This window comes from Mytilus californianus, unplaced genomic scaffold, assembly GCF_021869535.1.
Source record: "Mytilus californianus isolate M0D057914Y unplaced genomic scaffold, xbMytCali1.0.p SCAF_50, whole genome shotgun sequence".
Lineage (NCBI taxonomy): Eukaryota > Metazoa > Mollusca > Bivalvia > Mytilida > Mytilidae > Mytilus > Mytilus californianus.
Genome location: NW_026262702.1, coordinates 272,454 through 293,342, shown reverse-complemented (window position 1 = coordinate 293,342; position 20,889 = coordinate 272,454). Strand labels below are relative to the sequence as shown.

Sequence of the window (20,889 nt, the reverse complement as noted above, 5' to 3'; positions counted from 1 at the left end):
CGAAAGTTTGGAATGAGAAATTCAAATAAACATATGGGAAGCAGCAAACCTAATTGAAACACTGGTTGCTTTTAAAAGGAGAGGGTTGAAATTTTAAAAAGAATAAAAACCATTTTTTAAATTTTTGAGAATTTTGTGTTGATGGTAGATCTTTGGTGACTATGAAGTCATTTATTTATTTACACGTTTTTGTAGAACCACACCCTTATATATTGTATAGAGACCAATATATAGTTGAAAATGCTCGTCTTTTTTTCTTTATATTTATCATGAGTTGTTTTTCTAATTTACATATTCCAATAGCTCTCATTGTTCGTAATGAAATAAAAGCTTATGCTTGACGGTAATCTTTGCCTGTCTGATATCAATTTACTGTGGTTGTTTGTAAATCGAAAGTGTTAGTGAAAACAGTTTGGTGCAAATTTCTTGGTTGAATCAATAAGGAACGCTAAATAAAGCATATCATTAAATATAATCAATAATGTAGCTTTATATATTGATATCTACAGTATGAACTCGGACAAAATTAGAGGTAAAGGTGTCTGAGAAAACGGACTAATAAAGACATTACTTAAATTTTGCTTCAGTTTTGCTTCGTACCGCTCTATTGAGTTTATCCAATTACAACTGCTTTTGACCGTCTGTTCTTATATGGTACTGTTACATCATTGTCACAGGTGAGGGAGATTGTTTGAGCACTCACAAACATGGTTAACCCCACCACATTCGATGTGCCTGTCCCAAATTCAAAAAACTGTAGTTCAGTGGTTATGGTTGCGTCATGTCTGTCATATTTGTTTTTCGCAAATTGTATTGTTATAAATAAGGCCGTCAGTTTTCCTGTTTGAATTGTTTCACGTTTTTCATGTTTATAGCTAACTGCAATATAGGTTTTGCTTATTGTTGAAGGTCGTAAGATTCCCTATAGTTGCTTACATCGACGTTGTTTGGACTCTGGTGAATAGTTGTCTCGCCGCATCTCCTTGTCTTATATTACTACTTGCCACAAATGCAAAGTCTCTTGTTAAAACGACAATTTAAGTAGTCCTTCTTTTTAAATTATTAGTAGCCTTTGTTGTAATAGAAATAGTAAATGGACATTCGGACTCGATGGTGCAGTAATAACTTAATTTGCTGCATAGGTTATCTATAAAACATATTAAATCAATAGGAAAAATATTTTTTTTTTGTTTTTTGTTTTGTTTTATAAAATGACCATAAACCCACTTATTCATGGTATGGCATCAATGTTTCTGACCTGGCACTACGTACATTTTATTGCTTAATTCTTTAGAATTTAATATGCAATGTTTCGGGTTCTTTCGGGAATATTCCCAGGTAAACCCTCATTAGAGGCCGACCTTTATATATGTATTTTATATCTAGTATAGTAGATAGATGTGTGTCTGTTTCATAACAGTTTTTTTTTCAAATTTGCTACACGTGCATATAGGTCTACGTTGTAGCTAGTCTTTTTACAGACTAAAGAAACTGACCAAGTAGATCAGCACCTTTGGTTAATTATTCATATATATAACGAGAAGTCTAATTGTCTTTATTCTCGTAATCTTTTCTATCATAAATCTACACGAGATCTAATAGAGATAGTAGTTATCAGTGCTATACTGTTGAATTCACCGTAGACTGTCGATAATATACAAATGTCTCCATGTTTAACAATTAAAGAGGTTTGTGTAGATACCATGTCGGGTATATGCATGAATATAACAGGAACCATTCTGTTATCCCTTGTACGTGATCTCTTGAAATAAATCGGCATCACGTATTTTACATCTGTTTCACAGTATAATGATTGTATAATAAAGCCTCCCGTGGTGGGGTATTGTGAATCAATGTCTTCGGCTTAATGATTCATTATCATGTTGCCAATATTCTTATTGTTTTTTAAACCAATATCTGGTTTAGATTAAGATAGTTTTTTATTTATTTTTTGGCAATCGGATCTTTCCGAATTATATACCAACATTTTGTTATTACCGTCTTAATATATTCAAAATATTTCTGCCATTTGTTTTCTAATATTTGGTTTCTTTCGAAGTTGCTGTCAGCATCTATGCTTACTTAGTCTAATTGTTTTGTTAGGGTGAAATCTGCAAGACATTTACACTATAGACCGCATAAATACGATTATTCATTAGTACATGTTGCTATTGTTTCTAAGAATTTTCGTACCTTCAGAAGGAATTAAAACAATGTAATATTTCAAATAGTTGTTCACCTTGTTCACCTTGTTCACCTTCTTCATTAAATATATTAAATCCATCAATTCTCATTCTTTAGTGGAATTTAATATTATTTTTGTAGGATATTTCTCTGTTTTATGTCTATAATTATATATATATTATAGCAATATTCAAATATTTCCAGAGAGGCAACTCTGCCCATTGAAACGCCAACGAGCTGTTGCTAGTATAATAGTATAACTTTCGTTGTTTATTGACAATAATATTTATTTGTGATCAGTTTCCATGTTACCTTCAACGGCTTGACATAATAATAATAATCGATAGTAGTTGCTTAACGTCCTGTTGCCAATATTTCATGTATGTTTAGGACTATGATATAGTGATGACATAAGGTTGTTTGCTAGCATAATAGTACAACTTCCATAGTTCATTGACAATCATATTAGTTTGTAGTTAGTTGCCACGCTACCTTCTAAGGGTTGACATGATACAGCGATGCGTTATTGATTGTGGTTACTTAAAGAACAATGGCAACTATTTCAAGTATGTTTATTACGATGATATATATAGTGATGACATAAGGTTGTTTGCTAGTATAATAGTATAACTTCCATAGTTCATTGACAATCATATTAGTTTATAGTTATTTTCCATGTTACGTTATTAGATTTGACATATTGATGAGATATTGATTGTGGTTTGCTTAACGTCCAGTTGCAAATATTTCATGTATGTTTAGGACTATGATATAGTGACGACATTAGGTTGTTTGCTAGTATAATAGTATAACTTCCATAGTTCATTGACAATCATATTAGATTGTAATTAGTTCATGTAACATTCTTTGTTTTGAAATTGCGATAAATTATCGATTGTTGGTTGCTTAACGTCCAGTGGCAAGTATTTCGTGTATGTTTAGGATTATGATATAGTGATGACATAAGGTTGTTTGCTAGTATAATAGTATAACCTCTATAGTTCATTGACAATCATATTAGTACGTAGTTAGTTTCTATGCTACCTTCTATGGTTTGACATGATACAGCGATTAATTAAAGATTGTTTGTTGCTTAACGTCCAGTTGCAAATATTTCATGTATAATTAGGACTATGATATAGTGATGACATAAGGTTGTTTGCTAGTATAATAGTATAGCTTCCATAGTTCATTGACAATCATATTAGTTTGTAGTTAGTTTCCATGCTACCTTCTAAGGTTTGACATGATACAGCGAGAAATTAACGAATGTTGGTTGCTTAGCATCCATTGGCAAATATTTCATGTATGTTAAGGAATATGATATAGTGATGACATAAGGTTGTTTGCTAGTATAATAGTACAACCTCCATAGTTCATTGACAATCATATTGGTTTGTAGTTAGTTTCCATGCTACCTTCTAAGGTTTGACATGATATAGCGATAAATTAAAGATTGTTGGTTGCTTAGCATCCAGTGGCTAATATTTAATGTATGTTTAGGACTATGATATAGTGATGACATAAGGTTGTTTGCTAGTATAATAGTACAACTTCCATAGTTCATTGACAATCATATTGGTTTGTAGTTAGTTTCAAAGCTACCTTCTAAGGTTTGACATTATATAGCGATACATTAACGATTGTTGGTTGCTAAGCATCAAGTGGCAAATATTTCATGTATGTTTAGGACTATGATATAGTGATGACATAAGGTTGTTTGCTAGTATAATAGTATAACCTCCATAGTTCATTGACAATCATATTAGTTTGTAGTAGGTTTCCATGCTACCTTCTAAGGTTTGACATGATACAGCGATGAATTAAAGATTTGTTGGTTGCTTAGCATCCAGTGGCAAATATTTCATGTTTGTTTAGGACTATGATAAAGTGATGACATAAGGTTGTTTGTTAGTATAATAGTATAACTTCCATAGTACATTGACAATCATATTAGTTTGTAGTTATTTTCCATGTTACCTTCTTAGGTTTTCAGAGTGATGAATTATTGATTGTTTGTTGCTGAACGTCCAATTGCAAATATTTCAAGTATGTTTAAGGACTATGTTATAGTGATGACATAAGGTTGTTTGCTATATAATAGTATAACTTCCATGTTTTAGTCAAATATGATTCGGTATCATTTTCCAGTATATATATATATCAGTGTCTTTTATGTTATATATATACATTTTGTTTCTGTATTATTTTATTTTATTTTTATTCATTAATTTAATGCTTCAGGTATATCTTTGTTTCTTATGTAAATAGTGATAGCTATATAGTAGATCTATGTTATTTACATAACTAGTTACATGTTTATTGTATAAGATGTACAGTGTTATATACATAAAGAAAGATGTACCGTATTATATACATATAGAAATGTATACTATTACATTGTGCATATAGTATAGTGTCTCGATCAGCAATACGTCGTCCTTGTTGCTAGTATTTCTAAGATATTTGACTGACGAATTCTTTCGTGTATCCCCGTCTGGATAATTTATCATTAAACAGTTTAATACGTTTATTAATTTCGTCCTTGTTGCTAGTATTTCTAAGAATTCTAGTCCCTTCTCCTTTAATTATTTTATAAAATGACCATAAACCCACTTATTCATGGTATGGCATCAATATTTCTGACCTGACACTGCGTATTTTTTATTGCTTAATTTTTTAGAATTTAATATGCAATGTTGTTTTATAAAATGACCATAAACCCACTTATCATGGTATGGCATCAATATTTCTGACCTGACACTGCGTATTTTTTATTGCTTAATTCTTTAGAATTTAATATGCAATGTTGTTTTATAAAATGACCATAAACCCACTTATCATGGTATGGCATCAATATTTCTGACCTGACACTACGTACTTTTTATTGCTTAATTCTTTAGAATTTAATATGCAATGTTTCGGGTTCTTTCGGGAATGTTCCCAGGTAAACCCTCATTAGAGGCCGACCTTTATGTATTTATTTCGTATCTAGTATAGTAGATAGATGTGTGTCTGTATACCCTGAATTCAACAATATAACATTGATAAATACTATCTCTACTAGATCCCGTGTAGACTAATGTTGAATTAATTAGTGATAAAAAAAAAGACAATAAGTCTTTATATATATATGAATAATTAAACAATAGTGTTGATCAACTTGGTCAGTTTCTTCAGTCTGTAAAAAGACTAGCTACAACGTAGACCTATATGCACGTGTAGTTAATAAATTAAAAAAAACCTGTTATGAAACAGACACACATCTATCTACTATACTAGATACGAAATAAATACATAAAGGTCGGTCACTGATGAGGGTTTACCTGGGAACATTCCCGAAAGAACCCAAAACATTGCATATTAAATTCTAAAGAATTAAGCAATAAAAAGTACGTAGTGTCAGGTCAGAAATATTGATGCCATACCATGAATAAGTGGGTTTATGGTCATTTTATAAAACAAAAAGCTATTAAAACGCTCAGAAGGCGGTTGTCGTGTGCATTTGAACGCTATATCATAATTCAGGTGATTATTTATTTTTAATATCATTTTTTCTTTTAAAAACATATCAAACATTCATAAACTGATGTGAACAACATTATAACAGAAACTTTAAAAAAGGTTTCAAATGAGAAGATGATGATCTGTAAAGTACTAGTCTATCCCCGTCGCATGATCACGTGTCTAATTAAATAAAAGCATGACACTTGGCAAAGTGAAAGAATAAGCGATATAGACAGATATGGTGGCACGAAAAAAATCCAATAAGGCCACCAAATGAAAAATGGCTGACATAAGGTTTTCAACACCAAATTTACCTTTGATTAAGTCTAACAATATGTAAGAGTGCAGTAGAAAAAATATATCATCAATCTTATAATGACAGACAATCATCAAAATGGTGCCAATATTCAAAATGGCGCCGCAAAATAATGTCAAAGTTTGATAGTATTCGTATATATACACTATCAATGTGGTATAGAGAGTTAACTAATTCGTGAAACATAGCATTTGATATTGGCACAGCTCTTCATTGTATTAACAATACCAGGGAACATATATTAATTTCATAATGGCGGTAAAACTCAAAATGGCGCAGTCGAAAATGTCAAAATCTGACTATATGTGCATATACATTATTGATGTGGTATACAATGATTTCAATATGGCGCCTATGATCAGGTGGACATTTTCACAGTTAAAGTTAATAATGTTTACTTGACTTTAGAAATCTTTCAATTTACTTGCAATGAAAAAACTATGCGTAAAATCCTTTTATGATACAACACAAGTATTACTTTTTCAATAAGAAGACAACAATAAAAATGGCGCCTCAAAAGTAATTATTTAGCATTACAATTGTTTTAAAACATATTCAAATTAGTTAAAAAAAAATTAAATAATATCCAAATGCAGTGTAACCAACTTTAAGCACAGTCTCATGAAGTTTCTCTCTCACATTCCGATGAACAGTTGCATAATGCTGTGCATTCAGGTGCTACATTTAAGCATTTATATGCCCCTCGGCGACATCCTTTTTTACAGCCAAAGTGGATTAGCTCTTGACATTACATGGCAGCTTCAAATGCAGTTATGAAACAAACTCCAATTTCAAAACAAGCATGGAGAGTTGTCTCGTTGGCGCTCATACTACATCTTCTTATATTTATGGAATCTATAAAAGTGAAATCTGTTCGACTATTTTCCGATTCTTTATTCAAAATACACCGAAAAGCTATCCAAGAGCTAGAACTGTTCTTGCTTCATTCCCTCTTCATTACACACTGGAGAAAGTATTGCCAGTTCATGTGGAACAGTTAGTCCAATTCATAGCTTATTTATCCTTGATACATTTATATGCAGCTTCAGTTAGATCCTATCTAAGTGGCACATTTTTTTCTCACAATGCACTTAACCAAAGGGATACTACAAAGAACTTTGTCATATCGAAAATACATAAGGATTTACCTAGAACAAACCTACAATAAGACTACACGGCACTAATGACTTTATCATTCCTACGACGGATAGCAGATGCTCCCTTAGTATTTGTACATCAATTTATTAATCTTTATTATCAATATTCATTTATAGTAGCATTTTTTGCCATGTTATGTGTGAGTGATTTTGCAACAAGTAATAGATCTGTCTCTAGTACTGCAGGACTGTAATTGTCAGGATCATCAACTCAAAATTGACATTAAGAAAATTAAACAGATCAGAGTGGTCATTCGACGTGCATCGTCATAAATGAATATACAGATAACGCAACTATTTGTCCAGTCTTATCTTTGAAGTACGTATTATCAGCCTGGTATCTTTGATGGGTTTTTATATGCCCGTCATTTGGTTTCAGTTAGTGATAATTTTATATTTATTTTGACAGTTTATCATCTTTTACCCGAAATCAACTGCCAGCTATATCAAAAGTCATAATCCTAAATTGCATTTTTTTTAGAATTGGAATTGGAGCCACAACGCTTAAAACAGGCGAGCAATCAGGAATAAATGGCGAAGCTATTAAAACGCTCAGAAGACGGTTGTCGTGTGCATTTGAACGCTATATCATAATTCAGGTGATTATTTATTTTTAATATCATTTTATTTTTTCTTTTAACAAACATATCAAACATTCATAAACTGATGTGAACAACATTATAGCAAAAACTTTTAAAAAGGTTTCAAATGAGAAGATGCTGATTTGCAAAATACTAGTCCACCCCCGTCGCATGATCACGTGTCTACCTAAAGTCAGGCACCTAAAGAGTGGTTGTCGTTTTGCCCTCAAATGTTGCCATTAGGCAAATTGATGATGATGACGTATTTTTATGGTAACTTTTAAATATATTAATTTTGATGACAAACACTTAACATATTGTACAGATATCGGTCTAATGACGACATTTTGCTATTGTATAATTGACTACGTATTACGTTTTGTCTTATATATTTTCAAAGAATAATATTATTTTTTATGGTAAATTTTTCCTCATGAATTTAAACTGTAGTTTTTGTAAACCTATAGTGGTATCTGAGATGAGCGAAACATTCAAAACTTAGTGCTTTCGATGAATATTTATTTATCAAATTAATTAGGAAAGCAAAATGATGAATTAAAATGCTCGGAAGGTGGTTGTCATGTGCATTTTAAAGCTACATCATAATTCCTTGGTGATTATTTATTTTCAATATCATTTCGACTTTTCTTTTAAAGACATATCATACATTCATAAACTGATGTAAACAATATTATAGCAAAAACTTTAAAAAAAAAAAAAAAAAAAAAAGGTTTCAAATGAGAAGATGATGATCTGTAAAGTTTGGTTTGCTATTGTATCATTGACTACGTATCCACAACGTTTCGCCTTATTCATTTTTTCATGGTACATTTTGCCTCGTGGATTTAAACTGTAGCTTTTGTAATCCTATAGTGGTATCAGAGATGAATGAAACATACATAACTTAGTGCTTTCGAATAATATATATGTCTTTATCAAATTATTTAGGAAAGCAAAATGATGTATTCATGTTGTAATAAAAAAACAACAGGAACTGACAACGCCATGCTAAAAATAAAAAGACAAACAAACAACAGTACACACAACACAACATAGAAAACCAAAGACTGAGCACGAACCCCACTAAAAACTGGGGGTGATCTCAGGTGCTCCGGAAGCGTAGGCAGATCTTACTCCACATGTGGCACCCATCGTGCTGCTCATGTAAGAACAAACCTGGTGATAAGTCTTATTCGGTAGGTCAAATTTGGTGAAAAGTGGACGGGATTGTAGTTACGACAATTGAACAATATCCTTTGTCCTTTGTGAAACAGATATTCCTTAACGGTCAACCAACTCGTCCGTGATGGCGTCCGTAAAATTTTCGAACGGACGATTTTAATATTACCACTTGGAACTTAAAATATTTATTTGAAATCATTATTAATCATCGACTGCACTGTTAGATGTCTCATCGACGAACTGTTCAATAATGGTTTGACCTTTTCTAACCTAAAAAACAAAAATAAAACATTAGGAAATTATAACATAATCAACATTATTAAAACAAGTGCCAAACGACAAGGGTGTTTTTATATAATATGATTCACTTGTACATTAGTTCTAAATCCAGTTTTTTTTAAACGGTCAATAAAAACAGATTCTTAAATTCATTATTGTTTGTATCAACCACCTGACTTGTTGCATAATATGAAAAAGAAGATGTGGTATGATTGCAAATGAGACAACTCTTCACAAGAGACCAAATGACACAGAAATTAACAAATATAGGTCACCGTATAAGCATTTTATAGTAAATGCTAGTTAAGTTATCAGGCAAAATAGACTAATAAAGATTAAACTACTTGCCACGAATACAACATCCTTTGTAAGAATGACAATCGTAGTAGTCCTTGCTATTATAATAATAGTAGCCATGGTTGTTATAAAAATAGTAATTTTTCGGACATCCGTAATTGTTGGTGCAGTAGTAATGGAGTTTGCTGTATGGGTTACCTAAAAGCCAAAGAAAATAAAAATAAAACATGAAAAAGAATACTGTTTAAAATTAGGAAATACAATTTAAATATTACTAAGATGTTTACTACATACCAAAGATGAATGATTAAATATATGTGATGGATGAATAAAATCAACATTTGATGTTTTACCTAATATAGTCATAATACATAAAACAAATTCGCTATCATAACTCTCTTTCTTCATTGGATTTAAGCTAGCTTTTCAACGACTTTGGGGTATTATTATGCACTTTGATGTAAAGTATATCGTGCCTTACGTTTGTAGTTCTCATGTACGCTTTCACGAGACGTTTATAAGTATACAAGTAATTTTCACTCACTTGAATTAGGTCCACTTCTATTACGATAATGATGTAGTATAGCCGTTAATCTAACTGTACTCTTATAAAAGAACGCTTTGTTATTACGTTTGTATAATGTTGAGTAAAGTTGAAGGTGAGGTTTCAGGTGAGTTGAAATAACTGTATGAAAACATCTATAGGTTTTTTATTTTTTGTTTTAAGTATTGTTGATTTCATAAAAGTTTAATAAAAATACAATGAAGATACCAGATGAACATTTGAAATCATAAGTCCGATTAAAAGAGATAGTAACATTAAAAGAATGTCCAAGTCCACTTAAGATTAAATTTGCCTGAGTGAGCTTAAACCTTATTTCTTAATATCTTGTTTATTTATCAACTTATCAATTTAAGAATGGTATGTTTTAAATCATTTCAGTATTACCGAAGCTGTGACTACTGAATTGGTGAAACCCTTGGGTACTATCAGTCCATCAGCAGCGGTGTCGACCTAGTGTATGAAAATAACACTCTGTAAATTTCTATGCACCCGAAGTGCTTTTCATGAGTTATCACTCAATCAGGAACGTTCGTAGCCAAAATATTGCACCTTACGGATGTATAAAATTAATACTTGAATCTTTTCAAAAGTCATTTTCAAAGTTGGTTTATTTTTTCCCGGTAATATTTTTAACAGTGGTCATGATATTGTTACTTTCATTCGTAGGATGATAAAGTTTTTGCTGATGTTCATGAATTAACTTGGGCAAATATTGTTTGTGTTTGCTATTATGTCTTCGGACTCGTATATTTATTAATTGATGAGATACCATACTGATAATTTATGTTGTGTACATGAGACTCATCTGTTGCGCTCAAATAAAAATATAGAAGAGCCAATTAACCATGAAGGTATAGACCACTGTCGATAAAAATTTCCGAATGTTTGTTAACACAGGGATGGGTAACAAAGATTAGATTTTGTTAAACAAATAAATCTACTTCATGTTGAAGAAGTTCTAGAATACAAGCATTTCAACAGTATCTAGAATGTATTTTTCTTTCGGTAAAAAATTGATATATAATGTTATTAATACTCACGTGGGAGACAGCATCCTGTATAATAGTGGCAATTATACTTGTAAGACCTATTGCCATATTTACAATACCCATTGTTGTCATAATAATTATATCCCGATCGACATCCACTATTAGTGCAATATCCTCTACCTCTGTTATCAAGTTGTCCTTGGTAATTGTTGTAAAATGTATCTACAAGATGATAGTTTTGACAAATGTAAATAAAAAAGATTTTCAAAAGTAAATTGTAATTTAATATCAAACAAAATGCACATCTCTAATGAAACAACAACGATGATTGTACAAAATGCTTAATTTTGATATAACTAATTACCTATAAGACAACATATTGCATTGCTTGAACACCCGTATGAGTACTTTGTGGCAAATTTGAACCCTTTGCGACAACTTCCAATCCCGCAATATCCTCCCACTTTGTAGCATTTTGGCTGATAATCGCTAGAGTAACCTTTAAAATATAATTTAGAAAATGTTATGTTGATGAAAGGAAGTATGAGTAAAGCAATACAAATTTCAAATAAAAGTCTATTAAAATACAAAAGAGACTGATGATTGTAAATTACTATCTTAAACAAAAAACCAAACGTGTTTACAGAAAGTTAAGCCATATCTGCTTGCAAAGTTTAAAAAGAAGTGGAAATATTCAAAAATCAAATAATATATGCAGTACTTCCATTGAATGCAATAACATACCTTTTCTCAATCAATGTCATGTTACACTCATATTTGTTTGAAATTGGGATTAATATCATATTTTAAAACGATACGCTTTATCATATCTTTTCAATATATCCATTGTGTAAAACTAAATGTGATTTTGACTTCCGATCACAGTAATTCTTTACGGCGTCCATTTATTCATCTTCCCTTTAGAGCACAATTTATGCATTCCTTTTTACAGGTGTTCAAGATTGAACGCTGGTTGTTACATATTCAAGTTGTATGTCTTTTTATAGGATGCAACTAGTGAGCCAGAGTTACTCTCAAATTTGGAGCATCGGATTCATCTCATGTTTTGTTCAAGGGAAAACTGTGTTGATTAATCTGTAGTGTTTGTGTGGGTTTGTTTTAACAATAAGGCATATTTGTGTAAAGGGAGAAGAATTCTAATGTCTATTACAGTTGCATCCATGGGGAAAGAGATATTGATTGTATGCGCTCTCACAAATTATTGTTATTTGTAAGAACCCCATTTGATTTACATAGTGCTTTCTGTTGGAAGCTTTACAATAACCCGATGGACTGGTTTGATTCCCGACAGAGTATATTTTGAATAGGTTACGTGGATTATTCTGTGGTTTTAGACCTATTTTGAATGAAAACTTATGTAATATTGGGGATTCAGTAGCTTAAATGCCGTCCAGATATTCATATGAAGTAAAGTTCCTAATATCATAGAATCATTAAACCGCTTTACACTGAATACAAGTATAGTATATCACATCTAATTGTTCATTCAAAATTTAAAATTTTTCCCTGGTTTGAAGTAATATTCAGCATAATGAACGGGTAGATGTTCATGCAACCACAGTCGTATGAAATACTGGAGGTATAATACCACCAAATCATAGTACGTCACATCCGGTTGCATACGAAAAAGGGTCGAAAAAAAATATTCCATTGAATTTGACAGTTGTGGGACATTAATCCTACATTTCATTGCAGTTAAAAAAAATCAGTCATAAACATATATCTTGGGTGTTTCAAAGCATCATTATTTTTTGTTTTATTTGGAGTTTCTATAGAATATTTTGGAAACTTGAGGTTACATGGTTACTAAAGCTTGTACACAGAAAAATAAAGGGGGTGAAATTTGATTGATTAACTTCCAGTGATGGTTATTTTCTTATATGCAATGAAATATGAAATTTTGTCTATAGTACTGGACAGGATAAAACTTGACTCATGCCAAGTATTTCATTTTTTGAAATAAAAATAAATTCTGCACAATTTTTTGATAAGTGCAAATTTAACAAAGACTAATGAGGGAAATCAATGGTGGTATTATACCTGGATAAAACAGTTTACTAAAAAAGAAGCGTTTTTATTGTTGTTGTTTTTTTGTTAATCTAAAATGAGGTGTTGTTGTAAATCCGTATTCAAAAGGGTTGGCTTGTTTTATAAATATTTTCGGAATTCCAGTTCTTCGTTTTACTGCAATCAGAGAAAGATATATGATCGATCAGTTTTTTTGGGTTTTTTTTGTTGGTTTTTTATATATATATATATCTATCGGTAAATAAATGATCTTAGATTTAAGAGGAAATATTTCATTGGTATTACTGAGGTTCAAATGAAACATCACACATATGCTCAACCTAAATATTTGAAAGCCAGTGCTGTCTAAAAACATTGAAACACTAAAAGCCATATGATTAAAATGGACCTAAAAATGATGTAATTCGATGAATTTGACTATTTGTTGAAGGTCCGTATGATAGTATAAGTGTCTAAATGCCATTTTCTTATCCTTTGTTGAAATAGTTTAACTTATTTGTTTTTATAGTGATTAAGATTATATAAAAATGTTGACTGCTGTACCCCAATTGTTGACATTTTTACCTATTATGTCTGTTTATTTTGCTCACATTGTTGTCAGTATAATGGAATTCTATGCGACTGTCACACAAGTGAGAGGTTTAGCCAGCAATAAAACCAGGTTTGTGCATTGATTTTTACCATTTTATAAAGAACTTTCTGATTTGAATTTCCCTTGGAGTTCCGTATTTTTGTTATTTTACTTTTTTCTATAGGTCTTAACGTTCATTTTATTTTTACATCATTTGCTTTCAAATGTAAGAGTTTGAGTGTTCGTTATGAAGGTAAATCCAGAAGAGCGCTTCTGTAGCAAAATGTTATTTTATTCATTAAATAATCAGTGAAATTTGAAATCAAAACCTAAAAATTTAAAATGTGACAGAAATAATTCCAGAAGAAATCTTTTAGAATTTGGTCATCAAAATTGTTGGCTCTTACCTTATGCTATATTTTTTAAAACTGGTATAATACATTTTTTGAGCACATTACCGATGCAAAACTGAATCAAGGTAGGCATAAACAATAAAGAAAATGGCTAATACATTGCTCTTACCTGCTCCACACACAGCGGGGATCACAAAGACTGCGAGTAGCACCTGAATTGATGTCATATTGAAATTGAGTTATACTGCATGTTGATGCTGCTTTAAATATGAAATAAAAGTCAGTTGAGAACAGATGTTTCATATATTATATGCAAAAATGATCAAGACATGCTTAAGATTTAGATTAAAATATTAAACAACCACACAGTCATGTAATTTAATTACGAAAGTCCTGAAATTAAAAAAAAAAACTATTCAGTATATTAATCGTATCGGAACATAGTTTAAGTTTTTATTTATGAACATATCAAAATATAATAAGTAGTTTTATTTCACAACACATTAACAAAAGAAGCAATTATCATTATGAAATTGCGTGCAATGTGCATGCAAAACATACAATTAATCTGCAGTTTCAAAATTTATTAGAATATTATTACAAAATATGCCATATTTATTTTTAAACATAACTGATGAACCCTTAACCTGTAGTACAAAGCCATGAATAAATCAAAGCATTTCTAGGCCTGAGCAAAATTTACTACTCTAGGTATCTACACAACCAGTTCACGTATAAACAATAGTAAACAAGAAGAATACTACACATTCTGAAACAACTTATTTCATCGGGACATAGATTAATCATAACAATCAGGTAGGAATCTAATAAATTAATGTAAAATCAATGCATTTTCTATGTTTCAGACAGTAGGCAGAAGAATATTTTTAATAATAAGTTTAACCCCCATTTTCTTCGAAGTTATGAATATGACATTTTTAGCTCAGTTTTTTATATTGTCGAGCGTTTTGATTTTGTCAGTTTTAACTGACTTCCCAGTTTTGATTAACCTTGGAATTCGGTATTTTTGTTAATACGATTTTTGAACTTGATATTTTCTTAACTGCAAAAACATCAATCTTTTAACATAGGAATATTTCATTATGTTTTATTTGGATTTTTCTCATTCAATCTTACATAGGTTTATTTAATGCTAGCGATATATATATATATAGATCATTTTTCGTTGTTATTATCAAATCTGCAAGCGAATTCAGTTATTGTCAGGTATTTGTTGTTGATGAATTATCTTCGTATATTTCAATTGGTATACTTTGGATGTCAATGTCAAAAAATAAAAACTAAGTTTTTGTTGAAATCAGCAGTATTTGTATATGTAAGAGGTAAGTAAGTATTAACAAGTCGTGGAACCTGTTCTGATATATTCATGTATTTTCGTGGGTACTGGAATGATGAAAATTTGTATTTTCATGGATATTTGATAGCGTGGTTTTGCTTAAATCTGTATACAAGACTGGAAATTTGTATATTGCTGGACGTATAAATTACTGGTTAACCTAGAATCACAAAATCAACAAAAATTGTGTGTCCCTCGAAAAATAATGAATCTACAGTACGCATTTTTTTTTCTCTCACTTAATTGGAAACAATTTAACACTTTTATATGAAAAAAATCTAGCATTCAAGATTTATGATTTTAAAGATAAAATAATGGATCGGATTATATCTTCTTTATGAATTGGGCATTCCGGTATGTAAGTGACAGTACATTTTTTTAAATAACGCAACTTTTTAATGTTTTGCACTTAATTTTTGTGACAAGGCATTCTTTCCACTTATCTTAGATGGAAGAATGGAATTTAATCCAGATTTTTTTTAAAGCCAATTCTCAATAGGAGAACCTCTTTTTTAATATTTTTCTAGTATTTTTCTCAGTCTGAGGGAATTTTAATTCTGTGTGAGAGATAAAATTTATTATTTCTTTATTCAAACGGGTAAAAAAAAACACATACAGGGACAGCTGGAATTTCAAGATATGATTTGCGCTAAACTAAATTGGTTAGAAGGGAAATAAATTTGAAGTTTAAAACGCTAGAAAGATACCAATAGTCGAAGAAAGTTATTCAACACCATATCAAAAGGAAAAAAGACGATCACACAAAACAAAACTGGTATCTTACACTCAACATTTTTTTTTACCTTAATATGTATTAATAAAGCTAATAATGTTAGGAATTGTCTTTAAAATTTTTCTATTTGATCCTTTCTTGATCAGATTGTAACCAGACCGTTGTTATACAATCAATACACTTGTGTGTTTGGGGCTGAACATAAATTCGCTTATCTATAGTTTGGAAGACACATGAAGTATAAATTTATTTTTTTTTTTTTTTTTTGCATTGAATATCTATACAAAATGTCATTTTTGGCATCAATTATGTTTGTGTTTTCTTGTTGTGTTTATGCCGTTGCTGTATGCAATCTTGTGTATGAATTTATTACAATGGCGTGCAGTCACCGATATTAGATATTCGACAGCATCAAATATATAAATAGGTAAACTTTCAGTAACTTCGAGCATTCTTTGATTGTTTTTTTTTTTGGTATAATATGCGGTTTTTTGTTAGTTATGCCTGTGTCGAAATCAATATTTACTAATTGTCATTTCATGTCTTTGTTTTTCGCTTACAGTGATAAAAGATTTAATTGGTATGGTTGAAATTAAAAAAAAAATTTGAAGACTTTCGGCGATTTAAAGACAGAAGTGTATTTTTGAAGATCGTATGTCGACCTCTCGTGTCCTTTGGGTTTATGTCTCGTTTAGTTTCTACTTCATTGTCGTATAACCTGTATACCCCATTTCATCCCCTAATGCAATACTCTCTGCAAATTGGTCATCTGATTTCGGTAAAAATTAGGGATAGATGGCGCCTTTGTATTTACAAAGGAGAAGTCAGTAAAACGAAATCAACTCTTTCGTCGCATGACCACTATTAAATGGAAATGCATTTAATTTTCATTTATCCAAAAGACAACATGATTCCGGAATCATTTTTATTTATTCAAATTACAACACGATTCCGGTTGTATATTTTTACAATCGAAATCAAAATGAGAAAGGCATTTGGTTAAGTTAATATAAAGTTTGAAAAAGTACCAAATTGAAAGTACACCTGATACAAAAAAAATTCAAATGATTTCAAATAATTTATTTGACTTTATTGGATACATTTATTAAATATGTGTTCCTTATTTAATGCAATACCATAATTATGTAGAAGTATATTTCCATTTTGTAATTATTCACGACGATTTAAGTATAGCAGTTAATATGTTATAAGCAAGACTGTATCATACCTCAAGAAAAGATAAGATTTATTTAGGCGGTACACGTATGGTAGTTATTGATGGATAAGTATATATAATTCAATTTTCTATACTTGTATTCGTTACTATTTGTAACTTATCTATTCGCTTTCCTAGTTATGTACATCTCTTTTTATAAAAATAATTTTAGTCTTAAAAGTTTCTTTTTCTTCATCATCATAAGACTTGTTTTGTCTTGAATTTTTCATTCATGAATAAAACAAGCACTGTTTTACAAACATACTTACCTTTAATTACCAGTCGTGAATATATATATACTCATGTTTGCGGTATACCATCTTTTCCGCAAGTTTATTGTTTTCTGATTAGTATCAAATTGATAATTATGATCAATTTTGTTACGTCTAGTGATCCGTTTATTTGGCAATCGGCATGGCAGTCAGCACGGTTTAAGAACATCCGTTGTTCGACCTGTTAGTCAAATGCGTTTTGTAATAATATACTTTTTCATTTTTTTGGTCTTTTGGAAAATGTTGTCTGTGCTGTATTTAGACCCCTCTACCAAGAAATTTGTTTTGCATGCACACGTATAAAAAATATGGTTTTTATCCAACGCAATCAAAGGTTTGAATGTTGTTTTTAATTTAGACATTAAAGATCTAACATTGTTGGGCTGTTATTTAGACGAATTATGTATACAGAATGTGTTTTCAGCCTTGTATCACCATCACTGGTGATTCGATGGATAAAATCTGTCGTAAATTTGTCACTGGTTCAGACTTACTCATATTATAATTATTTCTGTGACTGCATCCTACATTAATTTGTAAGATCCTCTACGATAGATAATTCAGCTGATCTGTAATATTCCATCTTCATGCCTTATATATCATGTACTGTGTAACGACGCTAGATAAAAACTGACGTGGAAAGGTAACACCCGGCCCCGAAAGCTTGATTTTTGTCGAGCCTAGATTGTCGAGTGGTCTAGCGCGTCGGGCATTGTGCAAGGCGATTTGGTGCCACGATATATCAGTAATATGAGTTCGAATCCCGGCCAGGGAAGAAAAAAAAATTTACTTCCGTAATTTACAGATCTTACATTTTTGGGCTGTTATTTAGACGTATTATATACAAGTCTAAATTGAAAACAACGTTCAAACCTATGATTGCGTTGGATAAAAACCGCAATTTTTATACGTGTGCATGCAAAACAAATTTCATGGTAGAGTGGTCTAAATACAGTACAAACAACATTTTCCAAAAGACCAAAAAAGTGAAAAAGTATATTTTAACAAAACGCATTTGACTAGCAGGTCGAACAACGGATGTTCTTAAACCCTGCTGACTGCCATGGCGATTGCCAAATAAAAGGATCACCAGATGTAAAAATGAATCTTAATTATTGATTTAATACCAAACATAAAACAATAAACGTTCGGAAAAGATGGTATATCGCAAACATGAGGTGCAAAAATTTGTACACCATATCCGGATTTCGACAATTAATGTCTTTTCAGTGATGTTAGGAATCGAAACGGTAGTTGTAAGGCCATATAATTTACCTCAATTTGGGATTGACTCTTGAATTTTGAAGAGTCAAAATAGAATGAACGGATCATATAAACCCGAAGGCAAATATAAGACAAGCCCAAACGAAAAAATATAAACAAGTCGAAATTGAAAACAACATTCAAACCTATGATTGCGTTATATTATCTTAAAACACAAGCTATAGTTTATTGTTTTTATGGAAAATAAGGAATACATGTTACGGTCTTTTTACCTTTTATCTGTTGCTCTGTTGTTTTCAGTGATGATTAATCACAAATCTAATGAAACTTACCTCTAAGAGTTCGCTATGCAAATTGTAACGATGACGAGAATATGCTTTGACAAGTAAACGAGTAAAGATAGATCTGAATTTTATTCAAATTGGAACCTTTGATATAACGAAATAACACTATGACAAAAAGGAAAATTAAAAATTCAGTTGTTTGTTAGTGCTCATCTGCGTTTTTTTTTCTTTAGAGAATTAATGTGAATAAACACATTTTAAGCATATCGATGCAGTACTGACCTCAGTAACGACAAATTAATTTTATGTTTTGTCATCCTGTACAACCAAGAACGATTTCTCAGTTCGTATTTCATTCATAAAATGGGTGTATTGTATACACAAAAATACTGTTTTAAAAATTATAGAATTTATTCTTTTTTTAATCTAATTAATAACATTGTTGACAATTTTTAACAAATTATATATGTCAAGACGCAATATTTGTGTATTTATATGAGGTGTTAAATAAGACTGCTCGTATAAAATATTCTTGAATTGTAAAAATTCAAGCAAAGTAAAAATTACCATCAATTTCAGCATCAAATATGAATCAGAGTTTGATCTTGTGTTGTGCCATTACATCATTGTCAAAGATAAGGGCAGGGTTGAGCACTTACAAACATTGTTAACCCCACCAAATTCAAAATATACCTGTTCCAAGTCAAGATCATGTAATGCAGTGATTTCGTTGGTCGCTGTTGGTCATATTTGTGTTTGTCCATTGTCATCCAACATCTTATCCTATATCATGTAGATACTGTTTACTAACATTTATCATTGTACAAGGTCATGCGTTTCAGACTGCTTATGATGTCTTTACACTAAACCCTTTTGGATGTATACTGATTGATACTTTAGTTTGGGAGAACATTATATATCTATTAGTTGTAATTTGGTTTGAAATAGCTTCTAGTAACTGCAAGTATTCTTATATCGGTTCTTTGTGTCGATTGTTTTTATGTTAGTTGTTTTTCGTGCTTCGTACCGATCTATTGAGTTTATCCAATTGCACAAAAATGGTTAACTACGCCACATTCGATATGTTACCGTCCAAAATAAAAAACCTGCAGTTCAGTTGTTATGGTTGGTGTATGTCCGTAATATTTGGTTTTCGTAAATTGTTTTGTTATAAATTAGGCCGTCAGTTATCTTGTTTGAATTGTTTCACATTTTTCATGTTATTTGCTGACTGTGATATAGGTTTTGCTCATGGTCGACTGTCGTAAGATTCTCTATAGATGCTCATATCGACGTTGTTTGGACTCTGGTGGATAGTTGACTCGCCGCATCTCCTTGTCTTATATTACTACTTACCACGAAAACAACGTCCCTTGTAAAAATGACAATTTTAGTAGTTCTTCTTATTATATTAATAGTAGCCTTTGTTGTTATAGAAATAGTAAATGGAAATTTGTAATCGCTGGTGCAGTAATAACTTAATTTACTGCATAGGTTATCTATGAAACATAATAAATCAATAGAAAAAAATTGAGAAATATTACAGTTCACAATCGCACCTAAATCAAAATCATTACTTATACCTTAAATGAATTATAGTCCAGCGGATATCAGAGCAATTGACCACTTTATGGTAAAAGCATGACACTTGGCATAGTGAAAGAATAAGGGATATAGACAAGTTGCAGATATGGTGCCACAAAAACAATCCAATAAGGTCACCAAATAAAAGATGGCTGATATAAGGTATTGGGACTTCAACACCATATCTAC

General features: G+C 31.0%; 1 protein-coding gene across 3 annotated transcripts in view; it reads right to left on the bottom strand.

Moving 5' to 3' along the window:
• The window catches only part of LOC127703780 (keratin-associated protein 21-1-like), a 53,608-nt gene extending 39,293 nt beyond the window's left edge, over window positions 1–14,315 (bottom strand). For 2 of the 3 annotated variants that reach the window (XM_052207861.1, XM_052207864.1), the window contains exons 1-3: window positions 14,200–14,315; window positions 11,422–11,556; window positions 11,109–11,279 (exon numbers count right to left, since the gene is read on the bottom strand). In XM_052207861.1, coding sequence (XP_052063821.1) covers window positions 11,109–11,279; window positions 11,422–11,556; window positions 14,200–14,257 — 364 coding nt within the window. In that variant the 5' untranslated portion in view covers window positions 14,258–14,315. The remainder of the gene's footprint in view (window positions 1–11,108; window positions 11,280–11,421; window positions 11,557–14,199) is intronic. The other variant, XM_052207863.1, reaches the window with a different exon arrangement.
• Window positions 14,316–20,889: the final 6,574 nt, after the last annotated feature.